The 26,716-nt window shown below is 33.8% G+C and overlaps 1 protein-coding gene across 27 annotated transcripts in view; it reads left to right on the forward strand.

Annotated features, from left to right (window-relative positions):
• Positions 1-26,716, forward strand: part of SSBP2 (single stranded DNA binding protein 2) — a 326,613-nt gene that overhangs the window by 238,003 nt on the left and 61,894 nt on the right. For 22 of the 27 annotated variants that reach the window (XM_078365256.1, XM_078365258.1, XM_078365250.1 and 19 more), the window contains one exon: positions 20,467-20,526. The exons of the other annotated variants lie outside the window; for them this stretch is intronic. In XM_078365256.1, coding sequence (XP_078221382.1) covers positions 20,467-20,526 — 60 coding nt within the window. The remainder of the gene's footprint in view (positions 1-20,466; positions 20,527-26,716) is intronic. 27 annotated transcript variants of the gene reach the window in all.

Below are 26,716 nucleotides of genomic sequence, written 5' to 3' on the forward strand. Positions count from 1 at the left end.
TGTGTAGACAGAATTGCAGGGGAACAAGTCTGAAGATAGGGAGATAATTTAGGAGTCTTTTACAGTACTCCAGTGAAATTTAATGATGGCCTTAACTAAGATCGTGGTAGTAAGTTTGGAGAGAGGTGAATAGATTTGAGAGACAGATAAATGCGGGATAATGCAAAATAAGAGAATTCAAGGATAATATTCTAGTTTCTGGCTCTAATCTGGGCAGATGTAGGTACCATTTTCTGAGCTAGAGACCACAAAACGGAAAACCTCAATGGAGGTCCCACGAGTCCTTCAATTAAACATGTCTATTAAGCTGATAGATCTGTCCTAGGTTTGAGGTTTAGGACAGTAATCTAAACTAGAGATAAAAATTGCAGGACCATATAGTATTAAGGATACTTGAATCCTCAGGGGTAGATGAATCGTCCAGGGAGAAAGTACGGAGTGAGAGGGTAAGAGAACATACAACTGAACTACAAAAAACACTAATATTTAAAAGATGGACCAAAGAAGAAGCCATTATGAATGCAGTGGTGTTAGCAGGTCGGCTGTGATAGCAGCTCAAGGAGGAGACTTTGTGAACAGATTGAAGATCAGTGGTAGTAGAATTAGAAAGGAGTAAACGGTTCATAGTTATGTTTGATAGGCCGTAATTAACCAAAGTTAGGATAGAAGAGAAAGACAAGAATCAGGGATAATTCTGAGAGTTCTATTTTGGGTCTCTGGATAAGTTTAGTGTCTTTATCTGAGTAATGAAAGACAGGAGATTGAAAAACTTTCAGATATATTTGAATTTGATATACAAGTCATTTCTGTTTATCTAGGCAGAGTATTTCAGCTAATCCCAAGTACTTTTTTCCTCTTTTCAACATTTAAATGTGTCTTCCTAGAAATGCCTCTCTAAAATATTTAAAAACTCAAAGTATCAAAATTTTTAAAAAGATATGTGATATTACTATCTTTTGGTGCATATGATGATGGGATCAGATGACTCAAGCATGTCATAAATATCAGCACTGATTTCCTATAGTTACTGAACCAAAGTGTGATTCTGGCCATAGTGTCAAAATACATATAGTTAATGAGGAGTAGCTGCCTTCCACGAGTAGAAATAGCACCAGATAATAATAATTCAAATTCAGACTCCAGCTTCCAATCCAGTTTCAAAGAGATGCTGACTTCCAAGAGTGATCCAAATCTGGAGAAGTTGTAATGAGTATCAGCTCACAGTTCATAAACTGTAATACCCAAGATCAGGCACAATCCTGATTATTAGTTCAGTACAAAGCAAGGAGGAATGGAAGCAACTGGAAAAGAGCTGGGTGTGGCTCCTTCAAGTAACAAGGCCCAGAAGGCTGGCTAGGATAGAGACTCAGATTCTCCAAGAAGCCAGACTCAGGTACCAGAGAATTCCTGGTTCAAAAGAGGCTTAGGCAAAAGAGTGCTAAATAGTTTTTCCAGCCTCTCCTGGTTGCAGCTACTAAATTCTGAAGGGTGATTACCACCTATGCCTTTGACCTTTTTAGATAATGAGAATATTTTATATTTATATTCTTAGCAAATGCAAAGCTTATTTGGAGATAGCTTGAATGGACTAGACTGAAAAAGGATCTCCCCTTTTAGAATCAGTGGATAAATAAAAGTAAAGAATAATAATTTATAATTAACAAATCAAGTCCCAGCCTAAGTAGTTCTGAGCTCTACTTACTTTGTGATCATACTGTAAAAAATACATTGAAACATTTCTCCTAAATAGACAAACATACTCCTTTTTTTTCCTGTTTACATTAAGAACAAGCTCCCTCTTCCATTACAAGAATAGACTTAAATTCATTACCAAGTGGAATGATCACAAACTCTGAACTTGTGAATCTGTAGCAACTACATTTGAAAAATAGCAATTAGTTAAACTCTAAAATAAATAATTATGGTATAACTTCATACACTTAATAAGTCCATTCCGTAAGGCAGTCTTTAATGTCTATTTGTGACATTGTTCATATTTAAACTTTGATGTTTTTATTGAAATGAGAGAGCCTCTGTTGCTGAGTAGGAAACCAATTAAGTAAAATAGGTGGGACTAGTCAGACATGCAAAAGGAGATACCAGTTTAGTAAAATAAAGCCATTTAAAGTATGACATGTAGTTATTTACTTGGAGTCTTTTTTCAAATGAGTAATTTGTATAAGAAACCCTCTAAGTCCTTAAAGTGACACCATGGAACTGATGAATGATTTTAGAGCAGCTTTCTTAAATTGGGAAGTCTTGCTGCTTGGGATCAGAAGGAAGAGAGTAGATGTGGCCATTGACCTAACAAAAGTTTGGCAGTTTTCGTAGAATAAAATACAGTATCGTGATATAGTGTGAATACTTACCTATTGTAGGCACCCAGAACTGAGTTTGTACTCTAACTTTTATATCCCTGTCTCATTCAAAGATTTCATTGTATGCTAAGAAATTTGAGTTATAGAGGAAAAACATCAATTTGCTATTTATTCATTCTCATGGCTTTCATACAAAAGGATAGGCAAAGGGCTTTGATTTCTGCATTATTGAAATAGGCAGCAGTATTCCTTAGACCAAGTGGATTTTCTTCTCACTTATGTATAATGATCAAAATAATTTACTATTAATAAAATGCACTAAATAACACAAAAGTACTAATTCTTTTGTTTTAAAAAATTACATTATTAACTCCTTGTAAAGTTCTGTAATTTTATGGATAAGTAATAAGGAAGCTTCTGTTGTGAATTTAGTATAACCTATAGAACATTAATGCAATGGACGTTTCTTATTTTAACAAAAAAAATGTTGAGGATGGTAAAAATGCTTTTTTCTACTTTATGTTCTTACAAGAAAACTTTTAAGAAGGAAACTACAACTTCTTTATCACTCTAATAACTAAGTACATTCATATCCTTTATATAAAAGCACAATATAATCTTTTAATAACTAAGTACATTCATATCCTTTATATAAAAACACAATATAATTTTTAATAGGTGCTAATGTGGATAGTATCTTTGAGTCTGTTACTAATCTGGGATATACCTGTAAATATCTAATTTTGAGCTCTGTATAGATCTTTGTTCTCTTTTATCATGTATTTTGATTTTCATCTTGATATATTTACTATGTTTTAGTCACTAGATCTTTAGTATTATTAGCTGAATATGTTGAAAACTGATAATATGTTGATGTTGGATTGTAAATTTAAGACTTTGACGTGGATAAGATTATAAATACATGTTAATGATAAAGGATACCAAGTAATTTAGTTTCAGACCAAGGTGATCATTCATATTTTAAAATCTAAGTAGAATGAAACTCTGATAGAGTAAAAAATATGTGACAGCAGGTTTTTAAGTCACATTTTGTTTGCTGGCCTAAAATTGGCAGTGGTAAAGCTGCCTTGCCATCTAGTGGTAGTTTGCAGATGTCTCCACTTGTTCAGGGCCTTTTTTGCAGAAGTTCTATTTTTAGCAAGGCTACACTGTAGCAAGCTGACCTAATGCTTTGACATAGTAATGACGCAATAAGAAAAAAAAAATAGTAAGAAATTTCCTCTTTTATCCATGGTGGTATTATTGACTAGGAAAGGCTCAATATAAACGGCATTCATAGAGCAACAAGGACAAAAATCTCAAAGTGTACAATATTTTTGATATTTTAAAAGAAAAAGAATCAAAACTGAGAAAAATAATTATTTAATCTAACACTCAAAACTGAAAAAGAAGACCAATAATAAATGGTTTTACAAGTCCTGGTTAAATGTTTTTGGGAGATAGATGTTTATTTTTTGCAATAAATTCTGCGTTTTGAAGATACCTTAATATCTATATTCATCTACTCTGCTATTCCTATTCAGCTTTCCAAATCAGCCATTTACATACATGTAGTTAAATGGTCTGTATGCCTTCTCGATTTCCTTGTGTTATTAGTCTTGGTATTACCTTGACTTCCAGCGGTTTACCTTTCCTCTTATCTTTCCTGACTATGGCTGCTTCAGAAATTAGTCTTAGAAAGTACTTTAAGCCAGGAGAAACTCCCTTTCCCTCTCAGAGAAGTTATAGACATCATCTTAGATTTTAGATAAATGAGCCAAAAGATTACTTGTTATATCCTTCTTAGTTTGAGTGAGGAGAGTACTGAAAATCTCAAGTAGAATTAAGTTATTAGTCTAGAATATCTAACAGCATTAATATATATAGTTCTAAAAATTCAGACATTAGAAATAGTATTTCTCAGAATTAAATACACCCAGGATTTAGATAGTGGAGGTGAGGAAGGTGGCTTATTTATCAATGCTCAAGAAATAAAAATTAAGTTCAATTTTCTTAAAAGTATAATTTTGGATCTTTAAAGAACAGAGATTCTAAATATTGAAAATAGAGCAGATCTTTCCCTGGTAGAAAGATAAAAGCAACTAAAAAAAAAATAAAGGTACCTGACAGCTGCTGCCTTTGATAATGCTGCCCTGCAGTTGTGGTAATAGTTTTTCTGGCCTCAACTATTAGAACAAATTAAAACTGCTCAGCTTGAGTAACTAAGTAAGCTTTTTTAAAAATTGCAGTTCAGGCAACTAAAGAGCCTGCAGCAGTAACTGGATGGATAGAGAGCAAAAGAAGGGAGTGTTGGGTATTCAGAGTCTACCTGGGTTTTCCAGTTAGAATCAAATGAATAGGTTTTCCTATTAGAAACCCAATTTTTTGTTGTTTACTCGTTTGCCAAACTGAGTATTTAGGAGAAACTTAGGTTGGTCATTCTAGACCAGCAATTGGTTTTCCTTTCACTTTCATGCTACTCTTGCAAGCCAAATGTCCAAGACATTTATGAAACAATAAAGCATCATAGTTTAAAATCACATCTGAGAGAAGAGCCTAGCTGTTCAGATCATCTGAGATTTTAGTTTTTCTTTAGAAAATATTATTGAAAATTCTTCCCAGAGTGCTGTAGTTTTTATTAAAGTTTCTTGCTAAAAAAAAAATACATAGAGCAAATTGCAAATAGGTGAAGACTTTTTGTAACATGATTTTAGTTTAGTTTTTTTTTAGTATTGGTTACAGAAACAAAAACGCTCCACATTCTTTGGGGAATTAAAAGGAACAGGTTATTAAATATATTATCAATTACTTATTTAGGTGGAATAGATTTGTCTTAAGCACACATTAGAAAGACTTTAGCTTTTTTTTTTTAAAGAATAACATTACTAGGTAGTATTCAGGAATACTTTGTCTAATGTTCTATGTCAGGGGTCAACAAAATTTTTCTGTGAAGGGCCAGATAGAAAATCGTTTGGGCTTTGCAGGCCACCCGGTCTCTCGCAACCACTCAGTTTGGTTGCACATAAAAGCAGCCATAGACACTATGTAAATTAATAAATGAAAGAGCATGGCTGTGTTTCAGTAAAACTTCATTTACAAAAAAAAAACAGGTGGTTGGCAAGATTTGGCCTGAGAGCCATAATTTCCCTATTTCTGTTCTACATGAATGTGATCAGAAATAGCCTACGAGAGATCAAAAGGGTAAGGACCAGCATTTCTCTAAGGGGGTTCTGTGGACTACTGCAAGAGTCCTGGGAGCCACCCAACTCTTAGGGGATGGAAATTCTTGGGGGTAGGAAGTGTGGGGCCACAAATCCTTTGGTTTATGTCATGATTTTCTTGTTTGTTTTGTTATTAACAACTGAGTCTTACAAACTAAAATTTGAGGATCACTGGCTAAGATTGTCAGTGACATTTAGCAACAAATATTTATTGCCCCCCACCCCGCCACCACCACTCATACCAGAGTCACTACAGTGAACAAGATAAATAGAAATTCTTGTCCTCATAGAACTTAGTTTACTAAGGGAAACAGTTGGTAAGCAAAATAAATAATTATTTTAAAATATATAATATGTTAGTTGTGATAAGGGTTAGGGAGAAAAATGAAACAAAAAAGGAAAATAGGCAGCATTGCAAAAGTTTTGCATAGGGTGGCCAGAAAAGGGCTAATCCAAAAGATGTCATTTGAGAAAAGACCTGAAGGACAGGTGGAAATAAACTGTGTACTCTCTGGGGGGAAAGTGCTCTAGGTTAAGGGACAAACAAGTGCAAAGGCCTTCAATTCAAAGCATGACCAGTTTTTTCAAGGGACAATATAGTAGTCTGGGTAGATAAAGCAGAGCATCAGCTGGGGAGAATTGCTAGATATGAAGTCATAGATAACAGAAATCCAAGTCAAGTAGAACCTTGCAGGTTATTGTAGGGACTTTGGATTTTCCTCTGAGTGGAGGGTTTTAACAGCGTTCTGGCTGCACATAGAGATTAGTCTGTTGGAAGAAAGAGTGGAAACAAGGAGAGCAGTTTGCATGTCATTGCAAAATACTGACAAGAGATTATTATACCACCAATAAGGTAGCAGTGGTGAGAAGTGATTAGATTATATATTTTGATACTAGAGTCAACAGATTTTTTTTTACTTTTATTTTAGATTCAGGGGTACATGTGCTGGTTTGTTGTATAGGTAAACTCATGTCACAGGGGTTTGTTGTACAAATTTTTGTCACCCAGGTACTAAGCCTGATACCCAATATTTATTTTTCTAGTCTTTTTCCTCCTTCTTCCTTTCACCCTCTAGTAGGCCCCAGTATCTGTTCTTCCCTCTTTGTGTCCATGAGTTCTGATCATTTAGCTCCCATTTGTAAGGGAGAATATGTAGTTTTTGTTTTTCTGTTCCTACATTAGTTTGCTAAGGATAATGGCCTCCAGCTTCATCCATGTTCCTGGAATAGACATGATCTCATTCTTTCTTTTTAATGGCTGCATAATATTTCGTGGTGTATATGTACCACATTTTCTTTATCCAGTCTGTCATTAATGGGCATTTAGGTTGATTCCATGTTTTTGCTATTGTGAATAGTGCTGCTATGAACATGCAAGTATATGAGTTTTTATGGTAGAATAGTTTATATTCCTTTGGGTATATAACCAATAATGGGATTGCTGGGTTAAATAGCAGTTCTGTTTTAAGCTCTTTGAGGAATTGCCATACTGCTTTCCATAATGGTTGAACTAATTTACACTCCCACTAACAGCGTGTAAGTGTTCCTTTATTTTTCTGTAACCTCGCCAGCATCTCTTATTTTTTGACATTTTATTAATAGCCATTCTGACTGTTGTAAGATGGTATCTCATTGTGGTTTTTATTTGCATTTCTCTAATGATCAGTGATGAGCTTTTTTTTCATATGCTTGCTAGCATGTCTTCCTCTGAAAAGTGTCTGTCCACATCCTTTGCCCACTTTTCAATGGGGTTGTTTTTTCTTGTGATCTTGTATAAGTGCTTTATGTTAATAGATGCTGGTGGATATTAGACCTTTGTCAGATGCATAGTTTGCAAATATTTTCTTTCATTCTATAGGTTGTCTGTTTACTCAGTTGATAGTTTCTTCTGCTGTACAGAAGTTCTTACGTTTAATTAGATGTCATTTGTCGATTTTGAGCCAACAGATTTCAATGATGGTTTGAATATGTGTTGGTGAGATAAAAAGACAAGTCAAGGATGAATGCAAAGCTTTGTCCTGTTCAGTTGGAAGAATGGAGTTGATGTTTACTGATGTGTGTAAAACTTCAGGAGGAGGTGTGAGATGGAATATCAGAAGCTTAATTGTGAACTTGTTAAGATTGTGATGGCTGGTACACATGCAAGAGGTTTTGAGTAGGTAGCAAGATGTGAGAGGCTGGACTTTTGGGTTTGAGGCTTGAGCTAGAGATATAATTCTGAGAGTAACTAGCATATGGATTCTAGTTGAAGTTATGAGCCTGGATGACATCAACAAGCTAGTGAGCATAGATGGAAACAAGAAGCTGTGCAATGATGGATCCCAGAATACTCTAAGATTAAGAAATTAGGAAAATGAAGAGTAACCAGCCAAAAAAGAGCAGCTCTTGAGATAGGAAGATAACCAGGCAAGGAAATATGCTGGAAGGCAAATGAGGAAAATGCTTTGAGGAAAAAAATGGTGATCAGATGTGCCCAGTACTGCTGAGAGGTCAAATTAGTCAATGGCTTATAGTTGACCATTGGATTTAACAACAAGGAGGTCACTAGTGGCCTTGTTCAATGCAGTGTTGGGGGTGAAAGCCCCATAAAAGTGGATCTAGGTTAAACTGGGAAAAGAGAAATTGGAGGCAATGAGTATGGCCAACTCAAGGAGTTTTGCTTTAAATGAAAGTGAAAAATTAGGCAGTAGCTGGAGGGAGAAGTCAAGGGAGGTCAGAGAAATGACGCTAGGAGTGAAGTGTTGGCTATTATAAACTATTTTGAGGAACAAAGAAAAGAGCCCCTTTGGCAACTGTGAAAGGAGTATCTGCTATTGCCATTCTCCCAAGCAATCCGGTACCATTTTGAGGATAAGAAGTAACACCAGGGAATAGAGTAATTGAATACCCTTTGTGCACAGTAAGATGCTTATCAAAAAAGAGTAAAGTATAATTAATTATTTAGAATGCCTGCAAATGTGAATAATACCTGCTCTATGTCATTTTTATATTTCTATAAATAATCTCTGACATCACAATTACCTTTGACATCCATTTGAATTTTTATCAATTATTGTGTATATATATTTATTTTAATATGCATATGTTTCAAAATCCATGTTGATGTGTGTGGGTGTGTAGGGGTGTGTGTGTGTGTGTGTGTGTGTGTATTTTTGTTGTTGTTGTTTGTTTGTTTGTTTTTTTGAGATGGAGTCTCTCTCTGTCACCCAGGCTGGAATGCAGTAGTGTGATCTCAGCTCACTGCAACATCTGTCTTCCAGGTTCAAGCAGTTCTTCTGCCTCAGCCTCCCGAGGAGCTGGGATTACAGGTGCCTGCCACCACGCCCAGCTAGTTTTGAACTCCTGACCTCGGGTGATTTGCCTGCCTCAATTGCCCAAAGTGCTGAGATTACAGGCGTGAACTGCTGTGCCAGCCTCAAGATGTATACTTTAAATGGGGATTCAGAAATAACTTCAATTTGTGCAATTTGAATTCTCATTTTGCTTATAATTATACTTTTAGCATTAGTCAAATTAGTAAGCTTTAGTTTCAAAACAGATTTCTTGGTGCAATAATAATTTCTCAGTTATATCAAATATAAAAATCTGGGTCAGGCCCAGTGGCTCACGCCTGTAATCCCAGCACTTTGGGAGGCTGAAGCAGGCAGATCAGCTGAGGTCAGGAGTTCGAGACCACCCTGGCCAACTTGATGAAACCCCGTCTCTATTGAAAATAGAAAAACTAGCAGGGCATGGTAGCATGTGCCTATAGTCCCAGCTACCCTGGAGGCTGAGGCAGGAGAATCACTAGAACCTGGAGGTGGAGGTTGCAGTGAGCCGAGATCATGCCACTGTACACCAGCCTGGCAACAGAGTGAGACTGTCTCAAAAAAAAAAAAAAAAAATCTGTTTTATAGAGATACCGTCTTACATAGTTCAGATATGAGTTGAGTAGCTTTAAGTATAAATTTCATGTTTATAAGTAGGTAACCAAATGAATATGAGTAGTTTTTCATTCCTAAAGAAGTAAAAACATATATATAACCAGCCAGTTATATCAGAAGCGATAGTTCAGATATGAGTTGAGTAGCTTTAAACATAAGCTTCATGTTTATAAGTAAGATACCAAATGAATATGAGAGAACTTTTTTCATTTCTAAAGAAGTAAAAACACACATGTAACCAGCTAGTTATATTAGAAGACCAAGCCCATAAGCCAGTTTTTTTTAACAAATACTGTTATCTCTGCATGGGAATTTGAAAGGGCTACCACTTAATGAGTAGAAACTTCCCCAGCATATCAAGATATCAGAAACTTAAGAACAAAATGCTGTGCTTTTTTTACAGTAATACATTTAAATAAACTGAAGTACCTATCTTCCATACTTTCATCTGGAGCAAGTTTACACAAAAGTAGGAATACAAAGTAGGGAAAAGGGAGACAAGGAATATTTTTGCATTCTTTAAAGAAAAATTAAGATGATTTTTTAAAAATGTTGTTTTAGCCTCTTTTTGATTAAGTCAGCCTCATATTTTATCCTAAATTATAAATCTCAAATCTTTTTTTTCTTACCCAAACTATCATTTTTTAAAATACGGGAGGCCAGGCACAGTGGCTCATGCCTTTGGGAGGCGTAATTCCAGCACTTAGGGAGGCCGAGGCTGGCAGATCACGAGGTCAGGAGATCGAGACCATCCTGGCTAACACAGTAAAACCCCATCTCTACTAAAAGTACAAAAAATTAGCCAGGCGTGGTGGCACACACTTGTGTTCCCAGCTACTCAGGAGGCTGAGGCAGGAGAATTGCTTGAACCCAGGTGTCAGAGGTTGTGGTGAGCTGAGATTGTGCCACTGCACTTTAGCCTAGGTGACAGAGCGAGACTCCGTATCAAAAAAAAAAAAGGATTAATCTATCATTGTCTTTTTAATCAGTAGCAGGAGACAGCACAGGAGCACAGTAGTTCCAGATACTTATCTCACAATGTATTTTTCTGAATATAAATGAATTTAAACAAACTAAAGTTGTTATAGAATATTATTAAAACATTTATAGTTTATTAGACCAGCAGACAGCTTAGTCCCCCATTCACAATCCCAGTGTCTGTTGCTACACACCTTTATCCAATGAGTACATGGTAGAGAAGACTTGAGAAAAAGTCTCATCTTCTTCAAAAGGTTCATAATGTAAGTGGCCAATATTGATGCTTAGACTAAATCCATGTAGCAGAATCAACTTGTTTGGTACTCTGTTCTGTTGGGTCAGCCTTGCCAAAATAACACCAGAGAAACTGGAGCTGTCATTATTCTATGGTTATTTTATGTGAGTTATTTTAATTAAGTACTGATGATAGAATATCTAAGATGTATGGGAGATAAAGTACATACTAACGCTTATCAGCAGTGTATGCCAACACAAGTATGTCATCTTGTGAGCTAAATTAGTTTAGTACTAGTTGGAATTAAAATGTGTTAATCAAGAACGTCTTATCCACTGAGGTGTCAGTAACATCTGATGGAGGTGTTCATGAAAAACAGCAAAGAAACTAAACAAATTACGACATAGAATTATAAAGTAACTTTGACAAAATTCATCTGATGTATAATTTATGCATCATTACTTTTCTACAGAACATGTGTGAAGTATCTCATGGAATTATAAAATTAAAAATATGTGAACATTCTTAAATGAAACATGGCTGAAATAAGGATGTCGCAATACTCTGTAGTGATTTTTCAAAGTAATATTCTCAATATTATGTATTTAATACTTATTGATAGCACATGACTTCAAGAGAGTTATCACATTTAAGTTTTAAAAAATGATTTCCTTGTAAGTAAAATATAAAATAGCAACATGCAAAATAGAAATCTATAAAGAGAAAATCATATACGGTAAAGAGAATTAACTAAAGAAAAAGGGCACATCATGAATAATAAGTACTACTTTTTTAAAGAATGTTTATGCTCTTGGTTAAATCTTATAGTAAATGTATTTTTATTACTTTTGCAGAACTATGAATAAATAATTTTACACAGTCATTTTTATCATTTCTAAAATTATGTTTTAGATTCTAGAATAATTTTCATGTCATGGAATTCTGTCTTCCTATATCTGTTTCAAACAGTGCATATAAATAATCAGAGGAAAGATTAAATCTGTCTAAACTCATGTTTACACAGGTCCAAGTAAGATCAATTTGTTATTTATGTACATAATATAATTACTGAAGATCACCCATATTCTTCTAGGCTCTATTTCATTTTGTACCTTGTGTTTTTACCTAAATGTTGAAGGAAGAAAATTACTTTTTGGCAAATAACAATTTTCTTACAGGTTTTTAATCTAAAGATGGTTATATGCTAAAGACAATATGATATTAAGAAAGCAGAAGGTTTTATATTTTTACTCAAATGCTGAGACTTTTCTTAATGGAAAGAAAACATTTCAACTAAAATATGTTTCTGAGACATGAAGATTATAGCATTTACAATATATTTCAGCCTATAAGGTTAGGATCCATGTATAAACATGGCCCTTTATAAGACACACCTGAGAAGCTAACTGCTATGTAGAATTGTTAGCAGTTCTTGTGACTGGTGTATGCTTTAGAAAAAGATCAATAAGTTACCACCCTTTTCTTGCAAAATTGTATATAAATTAACCTGATATCCTTTTATGCCAAATGATTCTTACTAAATACTGCTATTCTGTAAAACTACCTAAAACTAATTATTTTCAACCCTGTCACCCCAGTAGTAAGAGAAACCTGAAAGCAGGAGGAAAGAATGAAAGGCCATATTAGTCATCTAAATTATAAGTTCTCTTGTATATTGTTAACATGGATATTTGGGGTCTCCAACTTGTTGTTTTTTACTTACTCTCATTAGGGCATCTGGAAGATGTAATTTATCCTATTTAAGCAAGCAGGATTTCCTCCTCTAGATATACTTTATAAGCATTTTCTCATTAGACAACCAGATATGCTATACCAATAGTTTGATTTACTGTTTACCACGTCAACAGATACTGCCTATTTTTAACAAGAAAAATAAATTGGTTAGGTGAGGTTTTATACAAGAAGACCAAGCTTTATTATACCTTTTGTGGGGTTTTAGTCTTCCATTAGGGTTGTTCATCCCTTGGTCAATGAGCCAGCTACTGAACCAAACAAATACTTACTGAACATTTGCTGCATACATTCTCTCTTAGAATGTGCTAGCTGCTTTCCTTCTTCATGAACACATTATAATGAACAACTTTGTAATAATGGTGATATTTAATACTGTACCCATTTACCACCATTCTCTACCCGTCCTCTGCTATTCCCTTAAAAATACAAATAAATGGACTAAAGCCTACATATATTATCAAAACTCCACCAAAAATGTTCAAGAAAAGAGATAGAGCTTTTGAAATTTATTTTATTTCAGCTTTTACATTTTTTTTTATTTTTTATTTTGGCAAATCAAGAGCATATGCTAATTAGTGCATTATGTGCAAATTAGCTAGCTTACCTGAAATACCACTACTTTTTCACCTTTTATGTTTGAGTGGTAACTAAAGAATTCCACATTGGGGTCCAAAGTGGCTCCCGCCGGAGGTCATGGCGCTCGCGAAGGCGAGGTCATCAGTTCAAGGCTAACCTGAGCAACCTCATAAAGCTCAAACTGATTGGCAAAAAAAAAAAAAAAAGAATTCCACATTAAGTATTTAATAAATGGTTGCACAGTTGCGGGGTGCCTGAGAGGAAGTGCCAAATCAAACAATTTATTTATGTACCACATACTTCTTATGACCAACTGACCATAAATAGGACAGGTATGTAAGTGTGTGTACCTGCAATTATTCTAAAGGTATTTCTGTAGCAGAGTGTTATAAAGAAAAGAAGACTCAGTTGAGAAATTTCGTCTTTGGTTTTCTTTTATATAAAGTAAAAAGGATGATCTAGTAAGCTTTAAAAAGTTCAACTTCCTTCTTCAACATGTTTCTAAATGGTGTATTCAAATAAAATTGCATAAGTAATATTTTATAAATGTATAATACAGAACTTGCAAAACTTCATATGAGTAATTTTGTGAAGTAAGAAGTCTTTGTTAAGTAAATGGTCACTTTGCTAAATTGTTTTGTAAGTTTATATTTTCTTAAACCTGGTAATTACATATTTCTTTCAGTCAGGTAAAAAGTTTTGGGGGATGCTGTGGCTCAAAACTGTAATCCCAGCACTTTGGGAGTCGTAGGCAGGCGGATCACCTGAGATCAGGAGTTCAAGACCAGCCTGGCCAACATGGTGAAACCCTGCCTCTAGTAAAAACACAAAAATTAGCTGAGCATCATGGCACGCGCCTGTAGCCCCAGCTACTCAAGAGACTCAGGCAGGAGAATCGCTTGAACTCAGGAGGTTAAGGTTGCAGTGCACCGAGATTGTGCTACTGCACTCCAGCCTGGGCAAGAGTGAGACTCCATCTCAAAAAAAAAAGTTTTAAAACTTCAAAGTTTTCAAATTTAGAAGCTAATTTCACATGAATAATTTTATCCTCAAAAAACTCCAAAGTTACTTTAAATTAGATAAGTTCTGTATAATTGTGTGTTTTAGAAGGGTACCTCAGGTTTCTAAGTTTTCTGATGTGTAAGCTGTCTTAAATGTTAATTTGTTCATTCTAAGGAAATTAGTGTTATTCTTTTCTTCATCATTGATTGTTCTAAATTGTGCTCATAAAATAAAAGAATATAGAAAATGCTTAGCGATTGACATTTTAGAGGGTTTTTCTTTTTAATTTTCACTTTTTTGTTACTAATTTATACTGAAAGACTAAGATTTAAAAAACTTTTAAAGCCAAGATGAGATATAATGAGATATAAAGTGAAATATAATAAGGTATAAGGTGATTTATACATTGCTATATCAATTTTAGTTATTCTAAGAATTGTTGGCCTTATTTTAAAGATTAATTACCTTGACATTAAGATAGTTGTTGCTCTGATAGTATTTTGTTTTCTTTCCTCTAAAGTGGAGTTCCTTCATATCAGAGTATATACATTATACTAAAGTGTGCTAAATCCACCATGATAAATGGTATAAATAAAGTGCTGATGAAGTAGGGGAAATGGAGCCTATAGAAATTATTTAAAGAGAAAGGGAAGTTCCAAAACTGGCCATTGGGAAATTAACAGAAATTTGCTTGGCAGAGAAAGGAGAGTACAGTGTAATCTCAAGGAATAGAGAATATTTTGCTGTTGGGGAATCATATTTATATGGGATTTTTAGATTTTGTTGACGATGTTAGAAAATATTAACAAAATTAACAGTTGAGCAATGTGTCATTTAAGATGTACAGTTTTATCATATACATCTTAAAAGCAGTTAGGGCTTAAAATAGTTTGTATCACTTGTAATTTCAGGTAAATAGTTAATAAAAACAGTTTCATTAAGGAGCCTGGGACCTTCAGAAAGAAAAGACTTGGACTGAGGGATCTACCTTTAACTAACATGAGGATGAGAAAGAACTGGTTCCTTCTAATTCTTAGGGAATTGAGATAAAAAGCTAAGGGCCTATGAAAGATTAAAATAAGGACAGACAAAACTTCTGCTTTTGTGCTAGCAGAAAGGACAAGAAATAAAGGGAAATGGAAGTCTAAAATTCCATGAATAATTCTTGATATAATAGAGAAATAATTATTTAAAACATAATGGCATTCATTCTGAAGTAAATTATGATTCTAAATGGTGTAATTTTTTCTCCAAAAGACTAGTTGGAGGAAATGAGCTGAACATTTGGTTTGTGTTTCTATTAGAGTATTCTTTTCTTTCATTTTGTCACCAAATATTTATTGATTATCTTTGCTTCGTATCTTTTTTTTATTTCTTCTACTTTGTGTTATCACATTTATTTTAGGCTGTTTTAGTTTGGGCTGCTATAATAAAATGCCGTAGATGAGGAAACTTAATCAACAAAAATTTATTCTTTGGAGTTCCCAAGGCTGGGAAGTCCAAGATCAAGGTGCCAACCAATTTGACTCCTGGTGAGGGCCCTCCTCCTGGCTTGCAGATAGCCATAATGCTCACATGACAGAAAGAAAGAAAGATATCTCTCTTGTGCCTCTTTTTATAGGAGTACTTATCCCATTTATGAGGGCTCCACCCTCATGACTTAATTACCTCTTAAAGGTCCCACCTCCAGATACTGTCACATTGGAGATAAGGATTTTAACTTAGGAATTTTATGGAGACATCAACATTCAGTCCATAGCATACACAGGTAACTAGAACATGTAGAAATGAGAATTTATACCTGTAAATGTAGTTTCCATATGTCAGAGTACTAACTATGCTACCCAATTTCTCATATAAAGTAAATAAGCTTACCTTATGAGATTTTCCTTATTTGGAAACTGTGTTAAAAGCATAGCCTTGATCTTCAGTATTCATAGCACTACATGTTCTATCAAATAGGGATGATGTAATATGACTTTTGAGGAAAGACACCAGATTGAAATATTATTTTCTCTGGGTTTTTATTGATACTTGCCATTTGGTGAAGAGAACATTCTATTTGTCTCAGATTAGTGGACTGATGTAGAAAACAGTTTTTATAGAAAATTGTTTCTCCAATTAATTATAAGACTATGAACCTTGAAAAATCTTAGTCAGAGGGCAGTCATCTTTATCTGCTTTGTTCACTGATACATCTAGCCACTTGGAACAGTGCCTTTGTGAGTGTTTAATAAATATTTGATGAGCAGGACATGATGGTTCATACCTGTAATCCCAGCATTTTGGGAGGTCAAGGCAGGAGAATCACCTGAGCCCAGGAGTTTGAGATGAGCCTGGGCAACAGAGCGAGACCCTGTCTCCGCAATTTTTTTTTTAATGCTCAGGTATGGTGTTGTGTACCATACCTGTAGTCCCAGCTTCTCAGGAGGCTGAGGTGGGAGGATTGCTTGAGCCTGGGCTGTTGAGGCTGCATGGAGCCATGATCATGGCACTGTACTCCAGCCTGTGCAACAGAGTAAGACCCTGTTAATCAATCTATATCTATATCAATATCATTATATCTATATCTATATCTATATCTATGTTTTATTCATTCAAACATATATATATATGTTTTTGAATGAACAGATTTCTGCCATACTTTCTCATTGATAAGTAGCTTTTTTATCTCCTAATTGACCTTTAATCTGACACAACAAAGATTTTTTGTTGTTTTTTAGGGTACTTAATCTTTAGGTTTTTCTTTTTCTCTACAAAACTTGGTAATAATTTTCTTCAGCTCCTCGATAAAAATGGTTTGTACCTTAAGAACATATGCCTTTATCCCCACTCCCTGCCTCACCCACACACACTTCAAATATTTATAGCTATCTCCATTATACTAATCTTTATATTTAAATGTAATACTGAAAATAATTAACAGAATCATGGGTCCCTTATTTTAAAAGAGACTTTAGAAATCATGTGGTTCAAATCTTTCATTTTAAGATTGAGAAGACTAAAGCCCTGAAAGATTATTGGCTCAGGGACACTGCTAATTAATAGAGGTACAAAAACTAAAACCCAGGGCCTTGACTCCAAGTCAAATGTTATTTCCACACACATTACAAATAATTCTTTCCGGGGAAGGCTTTTTCCAGTTAAAATACTGTTTCACCATCATGATACCTTCAGATAAGTATTTGATAAACAGAAAAAGGAATGTTCCTCCAAACATAAAGAGTAAACACATTTTAAGAACCAAAGACTCTTTTTTGTCTGTTGTGTTATGTTGTTTTATTTTGTTTTGAGGCAGTTTTGCTCTGTCACCCAGGCTGGAGTGCAGTGATGCGATCTCAGTTCACTACAGCCTCCACCTTCTGGGTTCAAGTGATTCTCCTGCCTCAGCCTCCCACGTAGCTGGGATTGCAGGTGTGCGCAACCAAGCCCAGCTAATTGCTTTTATTTTTAGTAGAGATAGGATTTCGTCACGTTGGCCAGGCTAGTCTCAAACTCCTGCCCTCAAGTGATCTGCCTACCTCGGCCTCCCAACGTGCTGGGATTACAGGCCTAAGCCACCTCACCCAACCCAAAGACTCCTGAAGCACCTGTTCTCAAATTGCAAAACAGGGAATACTGACATATCTGTCAATAGATATAATTTATATTAGCATCATCTCTGACAGATTAGCATTTTACCATAAAATAATTAAAATTTGTGTTAATATTTTGAATTTCGTTTGAAAGCAAATTGACTTCTGAATAGTGAAGTACAGATATTAGTGCACATTTGCTAGTATGCAGACTCTTTTGGATTCTGTTGCTGTGTCTACACAGCTAATTCACTAGGCAGTTGAGAACTTGGGTGCTTACATAGATAAGGTAAGGATCCATCTGAATATTAAACCATATGTTGTGATAGCACTAAGTTTATATTAAAAGTATTTTAACCATAGTGATCTTTATGTTTCAGGTAAGTTGTTTTTATCCATATTAGCTGATTGTTTTGTCTTTTTGTGTTTTAATTGTGTAGATATAGATTAGAGTTTATAAGTGGTTTTCTATTTTTTTTTTTTTTTTGCCTCCAAAAAACCACAGAAATTTAAACTTTTTAAAGGAGGACATGTAAGAGCAAATAAATGGGCTAAAAACAGAATCTATTTCTTTCTCTTGATCTCATTTTGTAGTAACCTGCAGGTTCCCAGCTAGCACATACACTGACCCTCCCTCACAGCAGTCTCTTCCTAGGTAGTAAGGTATAGACAGTTCATTAACATACATTCATTCACAGTGCTATCCATTTGGGGAAAAAAAATTCTCCTTTCACATATTCCATTAAATTAACACTATAACACTATATCATCTTCTTACATTGAGATAAACACACAAATCTCAAGTGTTCTATTTCAAGTGAGGCACTTGTAAATATTTATCTCAACCTTTGACATTTAGTAATATTTTTCACATAATTTTACTTTGTATTCTACTTCAGAGTAGTTTTATTACAGACAAAAATTATTAGTAACCTGTTTTTATCTCTCCATGTTTGAAAACTAAATTGATACTATATTTTGAATTAATGAACATATCATAAAACATCATTTCATAAAAGAAAGCCATTACAAACCAATGACACAATATTTATTAAATTTTTTAAATGAATACAGAATTTAAAAGACAGCTTCATAGGTAAAATTAGGTGATTTAGAAAGGAAAGAGAAAATAACAGAGTGTGAATATTAGAATAAGCTTCTAGCTGACAGTACATAACTAACTTACCCAATTTACGATAGAGTTTCAGAATGATAAATGAGAGACAACTTTAATCAAATATGTGAAAACTAAATATTTTTAAAATCGACTTTGTTAAAACTGGAAAATCTACTTAAGCTTTATCAGCTGGAGGTGACAATAATACCTGAATAATCTACTGTTTCTGTTCATATAAAATGAACTCCTGGGAGCACATTTACACATAAGAACACAGTGAGCAAAAAGCCAAATTGCTTGCTTAATTGCAAAGTTCCTTCTGTGGGTTTGTCAGACTCTGCAAAAGATACTATAGGAAAAATCTATACAGCATTACCTAGGATTTTATTTTTCAGAGGCTCCTTTTAAAACAGCTCTGGAAAACATGAGTAGCCATGTCTTCCAAGCCTAATTTCTAAAAATATTTGTAGAAAATACATTCTACATGTAGGATTTAATTATGTAAAGCACTATAAATGTGATGTCCCAAACCTTTGTCTATTTACTATATATTAATTCTTAATTTATATTAATTCATTCTTACTATCTTAATATTCAACCCTTTAGATTTGATATTTGCTTATATTACATGTAAGGAACATCTTACATTTAAGTAATTAAATGTTGAGATATAATTAAACAAAATTATAGTTTTTCTTTTGTTTCTAGAAAAATAATCGAATTTTAAATAATTTAATAAACTTATAAAATTTTGGTGCCTAAGTGTGAATGATCAAAAATGGTCTCCTTCTACCTAAACATTTCACTAAAATGTTGCTTTTAGGATATTTTTCAGACAAGTTCTGGACTGACAGATTCAGCACATCTTAGGAGCCTCTGATTCATCCAACAACATAAATTAACTTGACTTTTAATATAAGACCATTTTTTCTTTTGTTAAAAATATATACTTTATAATCACCTAGGATCAAAATATGCAAAGAAATTTCAACTTTAAAATTTATAGTCAATTTTTATTTATTTATTTATTTATTTGGTTGGTTGGTTAATTTTTTTTTTAAAGAAATGAAATCTTACTGTGTTGCCCAGGCTGGAGAGCAGTGGCTATTTACAGGCATGGTCATCATGCACCACAGCCTCTAACTGTTGAGCTCAAGTAATCCTTCTGCCTCAGCCTCGAGAGTAGGTGGGACTATAGGTGTGTGCTGACACATCCTCAGAGTCAGTTTTGAGCTATAAGAAACTCGTGGCTTTTTTGACTACAGATGACCCTTGGAAAAGAAATTTGTTTGTCATTGTAAACAAAGCTATAAAAGAAAAGATGGAATTTGGCAACTTTAAAATTATTAAAGGAGTTGGAACCAAACCCAACAATTCAATCAGAAGTATCTATTTAGAACCTAATAGCATAGGCAGTAAGCTACCTCTGGAGGTCCTTTTTAAGATTAAATTGTCTGCTGCTTAACCTTATTTTTGCCACTAGATATTATTGCCTTAATAATTCACATTTTAAAAAGATTTTGCTGTAGTTACTTTAGTAAGCTATTATGTTTATTTTCTTTGGAAAATTTTCTAGATATTCTATAAATTAAATAATGACATGGTAATTTTTCTTAGAAGATTTATTATAATGAAAGCAGCCCAAAGTACATTGATTTGTGATTTGATTAATTCTAAAATTTTTTAAGTACTTTATTTTCAGATCTATATTTTACATTGTACTGTTTTTTGTTTTGTTTGTTTATTTGTTTGTTTTACTTCAATAGCCTTTTATGTCACCTCGGTACCCTGGAGGTCCAAGGCCCCCATTGAGGATACCAAATCAGGTAAGATTTATGTGCTATTTACGTTTTTTGTAAGAATCTTGAAAATGTCACATATTTTATTTATCCTATAAAAATATGAACTTATCCTTTTTCTATCCCATTTAATTCTATTTCTAGTCATATGTCATCTGCGTCAAGGATTGGCAAACTACAGCTCATAAGCTAGCTGTTTTTTGTAAATAAAGTTTTATTGAAAAGCAGCCACACAAATCTATTTATGTATTGTCTGTGGCTACTTTTACACTAGGATACAGATTTAAGTGGTCATGGTAGAGACCACATATGTCCAGCAACCCTAAAATATTACTATTTTGATTTTTACAGAAAAAGTTTGCTCATTCTTGGAGTCTGCCTTATACTTTGAACCTAATTTTTTTTAATTACCTAATTTTGGTAAAAGCTGATTATCCTCCCATTTAAAGAATGACAATAAAGTTTTCCATGAACATCCTTTTGTTTACTTTCATATAATATGGTTTCAGTATCATGGCTCTAACTTTCATTTACCCAATTGTAATGACAGATTAGGCAAATTATTAGCTGCTTCTGAAGAGTTGATCTGTTAATATTTAACAATATTTAACAATAAACTTTCCAACATTTTAATCTATGAGAGTGCTACTATTTCATAATGTTTTGTTCTCAGATATCTTTTTATTAATACCATAATTATTTGCTGAAAAGGATAAAATATAATTTTTACTCATAAAGAATTTATAGTTTAGTTTTAGGATATAGGCAATGTGCGTGTATGTAACCCAAGAAGAAATTAAATGCTTAACACTATGGAATACTTGTGTCAAGATAATCATCTTGTAACTTTCTCTAGTGCTGTTATTTGTATACCTAGCTTTATCCCATATTTAAAGTAAATCCTGTAATCACAATAAATTATCTTTTTCATTCTTAGTCTCTTTCCATTTCCACTTTCTCCCTACCAAAAATGGAAAAAGAAAGTTAAAACTACTAATTTACTTGACAGCAGCAGAATTCTGCTTCTCCTCTCCTGTTACTGAAATTATGCTGTCTTTGAGGTGTCTCAGTCTGCTGGTGCTCTCTGCTTCTAGCGCACAGCAGAAAGTGCTAGCAACCCAGATTCACCCCCAGGGGAGACTTTTCAGCAGGAAGCAGTGCTGGGTCATCTCATGATAACAGTGCTTGGCAGTCCTCCTCACATTAGCAGCCGGAGCATTTTTCTCCTACAAACTGAATCTCCATTCAGTACATCAGGCCAGGGGAACATGGCATGAAATAGGAAAGGGAAGTGCACAGATGCCAAGTGTTACAACATAAGGGAATTTTATTTTCTCTGTGGGTGAACCTGTATATATTAAAAGTCAGATCTACTTATATAGGTGCCTGATTCTTTTAAATTTTTTTTTAAAGAAATGTGTATCTTTTATTGGAGGCTTCATGATTTTTCAGACATTCCATTCATAGCTTTGTTTATTATTTAGGTCTAGGAAGTTCCTAAAAATCTGTATTAGGGAAATGTGAAATTCTAGCATAAGTGTGTTATTAGAATTTTTGACTTCATATATTGTGTATCAATGATGAAAATGTGATAACATTATTGCAATTGCATTCAAGTGACATTATTGAAATGCTTGCCATGTATAAGATGCTATCCTAGGTTCCACATCCTAGGTTCCATAGAGACTAACAAAATATAAAGATCACTTTCAGGAAGTGGTTGGTGGTGGGAATGTGAAACTGTAAACGTAGATTGTTGAAAATTTTTAAGAACAGGTATGTAATATCTTTAAATTTTTAAAAGAGACAATTAAAAAGTTAAAGATGATAAAAAGTTATTATACAGGCTCTCTTTCTTCAAGAATCTTAAACAGTCTTTTCCTAAAAGTATTTTAAAACAATCGTACTCTTCTCTCAGGTATTCTTTTTGTCCATCCCCACTATCCCCACAGTGCATACACATACATACACATTTAGTTAAGCTTCATTAATTCAAACAGCTGTCATCCAAACTTAAAATAATTTACATTTATACCATGTTTTAAAAGAGTCGTATTAATAATATAAATAATATTGTTTTAGGAAATGTTTAACCTAGTTAGGAGCATGAACTTTTCAAGCATAAACACGATTTCTCAATTTTGTTATGTAATCATTAAAGTAATGGGCAAAACTATTTTTGGTGATTAATTGGAATGATGTATGTAAAAACACAAATATGGCCAGGCATGGTAGCTGACATCTGTAATCCCAGCACTTTGGGAGGCTGAGGCAGGAGAATCTCCTGAGCCCAGGAATTTGAGATCAGCCTAGGCAACACTGGAAAATGTTGTCTCTAAAAAATAAACAAATAATAAAATTTTAAAATCCACAGTTGTGCTTATTTTTAAATTTAGTTTTCATGTTAATTGGTCTTAAACTAATGAAATTATGTTTTATTAAGAATTTGTATCTAAGGAAATAGAGATATTAACCTCTTCAGTGGTGTTGACTAATCATTTTGAATATGTAAAAGACATTTCTTTAATAAACAGATTTTACTCAATTTGTAATTACTGATGATTAGACTACAGATTTAAATTTGAGTTTTCCTGGAACCATTTTTATGGTTCTGGATTAAATCCATAAGGATGTATATTCTTTGTATATATAATACTGAGTATTTGGAATGTAGTATAATGTCACTATGTTGTATAAATACAGGAAGGGATAATAATGTCTAAAATGATGAAAGGAAAATAAAATTACAAAACTGTGCAATATAGCAGAGGATAAATGTGTGAGGAAATATGAAACATAGAAGTTAAATCTACAAAATACATTTAACTATACAGTTTGCATTGGAATTGGTTAGACTCTCAAAAGGGGTCTTTGGTGCTGAAGCATCTATAACCTGGAACAGAGTGAGTCTTTACCCTTCTCATGGATAAAATACCCAATCAGAAAAAGTCAGAGTATTCATTCAACACCATCTTGAGGAAATCAGGACAGCCAGAAATGCAGAGAATGTTAATGAGATGAGACACCTAGAATAATTTAACTATTGATCTATTGATCCTGTAGAATTTTAAAACTTTATCCTCTGTCTTAAGATTTCTGAAACACTGTCAACAGATAATATCAATTGAAAACACATTGTTAATTCTGTTGTCCATTTTGTACTCTAAAGTTGAATTTGGTATTCTAAGAACACACTACATCTGACCACTCTACTGAAATCTTCACATATTTGTGCAATAATAGATGAGTGGTTAAATAAATTATGGTATTTTGAAATGATAAAATAGTATGTACATATTAAAAGTCATATTATAGAATTAAATTTATTGAGATGATAAAATGTTGTACCTCTTTAATATGTTATGATTAGTTATTAAAAACATAAAAGAGCCTCTTTGGCCAGTAGAGAATATCCCTTTCTATTATTAGGAACTCCCTATTTTTTGTTTTTGTGATAGTTACACTAACATTTAAATTATTATTTTAAATCCAAAAAGGCAAGATTAAAATATATTATTTTCTTATGACTTTGAATTTTGAGTTTATCCTGGGATATATATCTTTTTCTAATTATGATCTACCTTTGTAGGGAAAGAAAATTAATAAACAAATTTATTCTTATCCTTCTCAAACCAAGAAAATGTTGCATAGTGAATTCTATACAATCTTATCCAATTTAAGTTAAAGTTCGATGAAGGCTTTATGATACAATGTTGTTCACTTCTTTTGCCAAAGCATACCTCATTATCTTATAGTCATTTTATCATAGATATACCCCTTTTTGGATATAAGTCAATACATAGAATATATTGCCATATATTTAGTTAGAAACTTCACAGGGCTCTCCAAAATCACTCTCAAAAATACTAATTCATTCAACCAGATACTTATTGAGGTTTACTGTGTGCCAGGCACCGTTCTAGATGTGGGGAATACATTGGTGAACAAACTAATGAAAATCTCTCTTGTGGAGCTAGCATTCTAATGCAGCACTGCCCAATAGAACTTTCTGGGATGATGGAAATATTTTATACCTGCATTATCATATGCAGTAGTTTTAGTACTTTGAGCACTTGAAATAGGACTATTGTGTGTGAATAAATTTTTAATTAAATTAATTTTAATTAAATTTAAATAGCTGCATGTGGTAAAAGACTTAATTTGAATAGCACAGTTGCAGTCGTTGAAATACAGAAAAAAGAAAAGTATAAACATATATATGTCAAATGGCGAGTTGTGCTATGGACACAAACATCTTCCTACACTAAATTTAATATCCTTTGTGTTGATATTGTCATTTTAGAGAAATAAAATGACAGTGGTGTGTTTAAAAGGACCTAAATATCTAGCATCTTAGGTCCAAAGGCCAGCAATATGTAACTGAGCAAGTTTGCTTAGACTTTCTGGGCTTTGGTTTTCTTACCTGTAAAATGGGAATGGACTTGAGTGTTCCTAAAGTCTTTTCTAGTTCCGATATTTGTTGATTAAATGATTCCACTTCATTTTATAGCATTGAAGGCCCATAAACAATTTCGTACATCAAAATTGTTACTGAATTAAATCTTAAAAGCATTGAGAAATTCACCATTTTTTTATCATCAATGAGCCATTTATATAATGGTAGTCAAGGACACATACGGGCATACCTCATTTTATTATGCTTCACAGATTTGTTTGTTTGCTTATTATACTTTAAGTTATGGGGTACATGTGCAGATCATGCAAGTTTGTTACATAGTTATACACATGCCATGGTGGTGGTTTGCTGCATCTGTCACCCCGTCATCTATATTAGGTATTTTTCCTAATGCTATCCCCCCGTAGTCTCCCACCTCCTGCTATTCCTCCCCTAGCTCCCCATCCCCAAGGTCCCAGTGTATGATATTCCCCTCCCTGTATCTATGTTTTCTCATTGTTCAACACCCACTTATGAGCGAGAACATGAGGTGTTTGGTTTTCTGTTCTTGTGTCAGTTTGTTTAGAATGATGGCTTCCAGTTTGATCCATGTCCCTGCAAAGAACATGAACTCATCCTTTTTTATGGCTGCATAGTATTCCATGGTGTATATGTGCCACGTTTTCTTTACCCAGTCTATCATTAATGGGCTTTTGGGTTGTTTCCAAGTCTTTGCTATTGTGAACAGTGCCACAATAAACATACGTATGCATGTGTCTTTATAATAGAATGATTTATAATCCTTTGGGTATATACCCAGTAATAGGGTTGCTGGATCAAATGGTATTTCTAGATCCTTGAGGAATCACCACACTGTCTTCCACAATGGTTGAATTAATTTACACTCCCACCAACAGTGCAAAAGCATTCCTATTTCTCCACATCCTCTCCGGCATCTATTGTCTCCAGATTTTTTAATGATCACCATTCTAACTGGTGTGAGGTGGTATTTCAATGTAGTTTTGATTTGCATTTGTCTAATGACCACTGATGATGAGCTTTTTTTGGTATGTTTGTTGGCTGCATAAATGTCTTGTTTTGAAAAGTGTCTATTTATATCCTTTGCCCACCTTTTGATGGGGTTGGTTTTTCTTGTAAATTTGTTTAACTTCTCCATAGATTCTGGATGTTAGCCCTTTGTCAGATGGGTAGATTGCAAAAATTTTTTCTCATTCTGTTGGTTGCCAGTTCACTCTATTGATAGTTTCCTTGGCTGTGCAGAAGCTCTTAAATTTAATTAGATCCCATTCATCTATTTTGGCTTTTGTTACCATAGCTTTTGATGTTTTAGTCATGAAGTCCTTGCCCATGCCTATGTTCTGAATGGTATTACCTATGTTTTCTTCTAGAGTTTTTATGACATTAGGCCTCATGTTTAAATCTTTAATCCATCTAGAGTTAATTTTTGTATAAGGTGTGAGGAAGGAATCCAATTTCGGCTTTCTGCATATGGCTATCCAGTTTTACCGACACCACTTATTAAGTAGGGATTCCTTTCCCCATTGCTTGTTTTTGTCAGGTTTGTCAAAGGTCAGGTTGTTTTAGTTGTGTAGTGTTCTTTCTGAAGCCTCTGTTCTGTTTCATTGTTCTATATCTCTGTTTTGGTACCAGTACCATGCTGTTTTGAGTACAGTAGCCTTGTAATATAGTTTGAAGTCAGATAACATGATGCCTCCAGCTTTGTATTGTTTGTTTTGTTTGTTTGTTTGTTTTTTGCTCAGGATTTTCTTAGCTATGTGGGCTCTTTTTTGGTTCCATATG

The sequence above is a fragment of the Callithrix jacchus genome, chromosome 2 (assembly GCF_049354715.1).
Source record: "Callithrix jacchus isolate 240 chromosome 2, calJac240_pri, whole genome shotgun sequence".
NCBI classification, from domain to species: domain Eukaryota; kingdom Metazoa; phylum Chordata; class Mammalia; order Primates; family Cebidae; genus Callithrix; species Callithrix jacchus.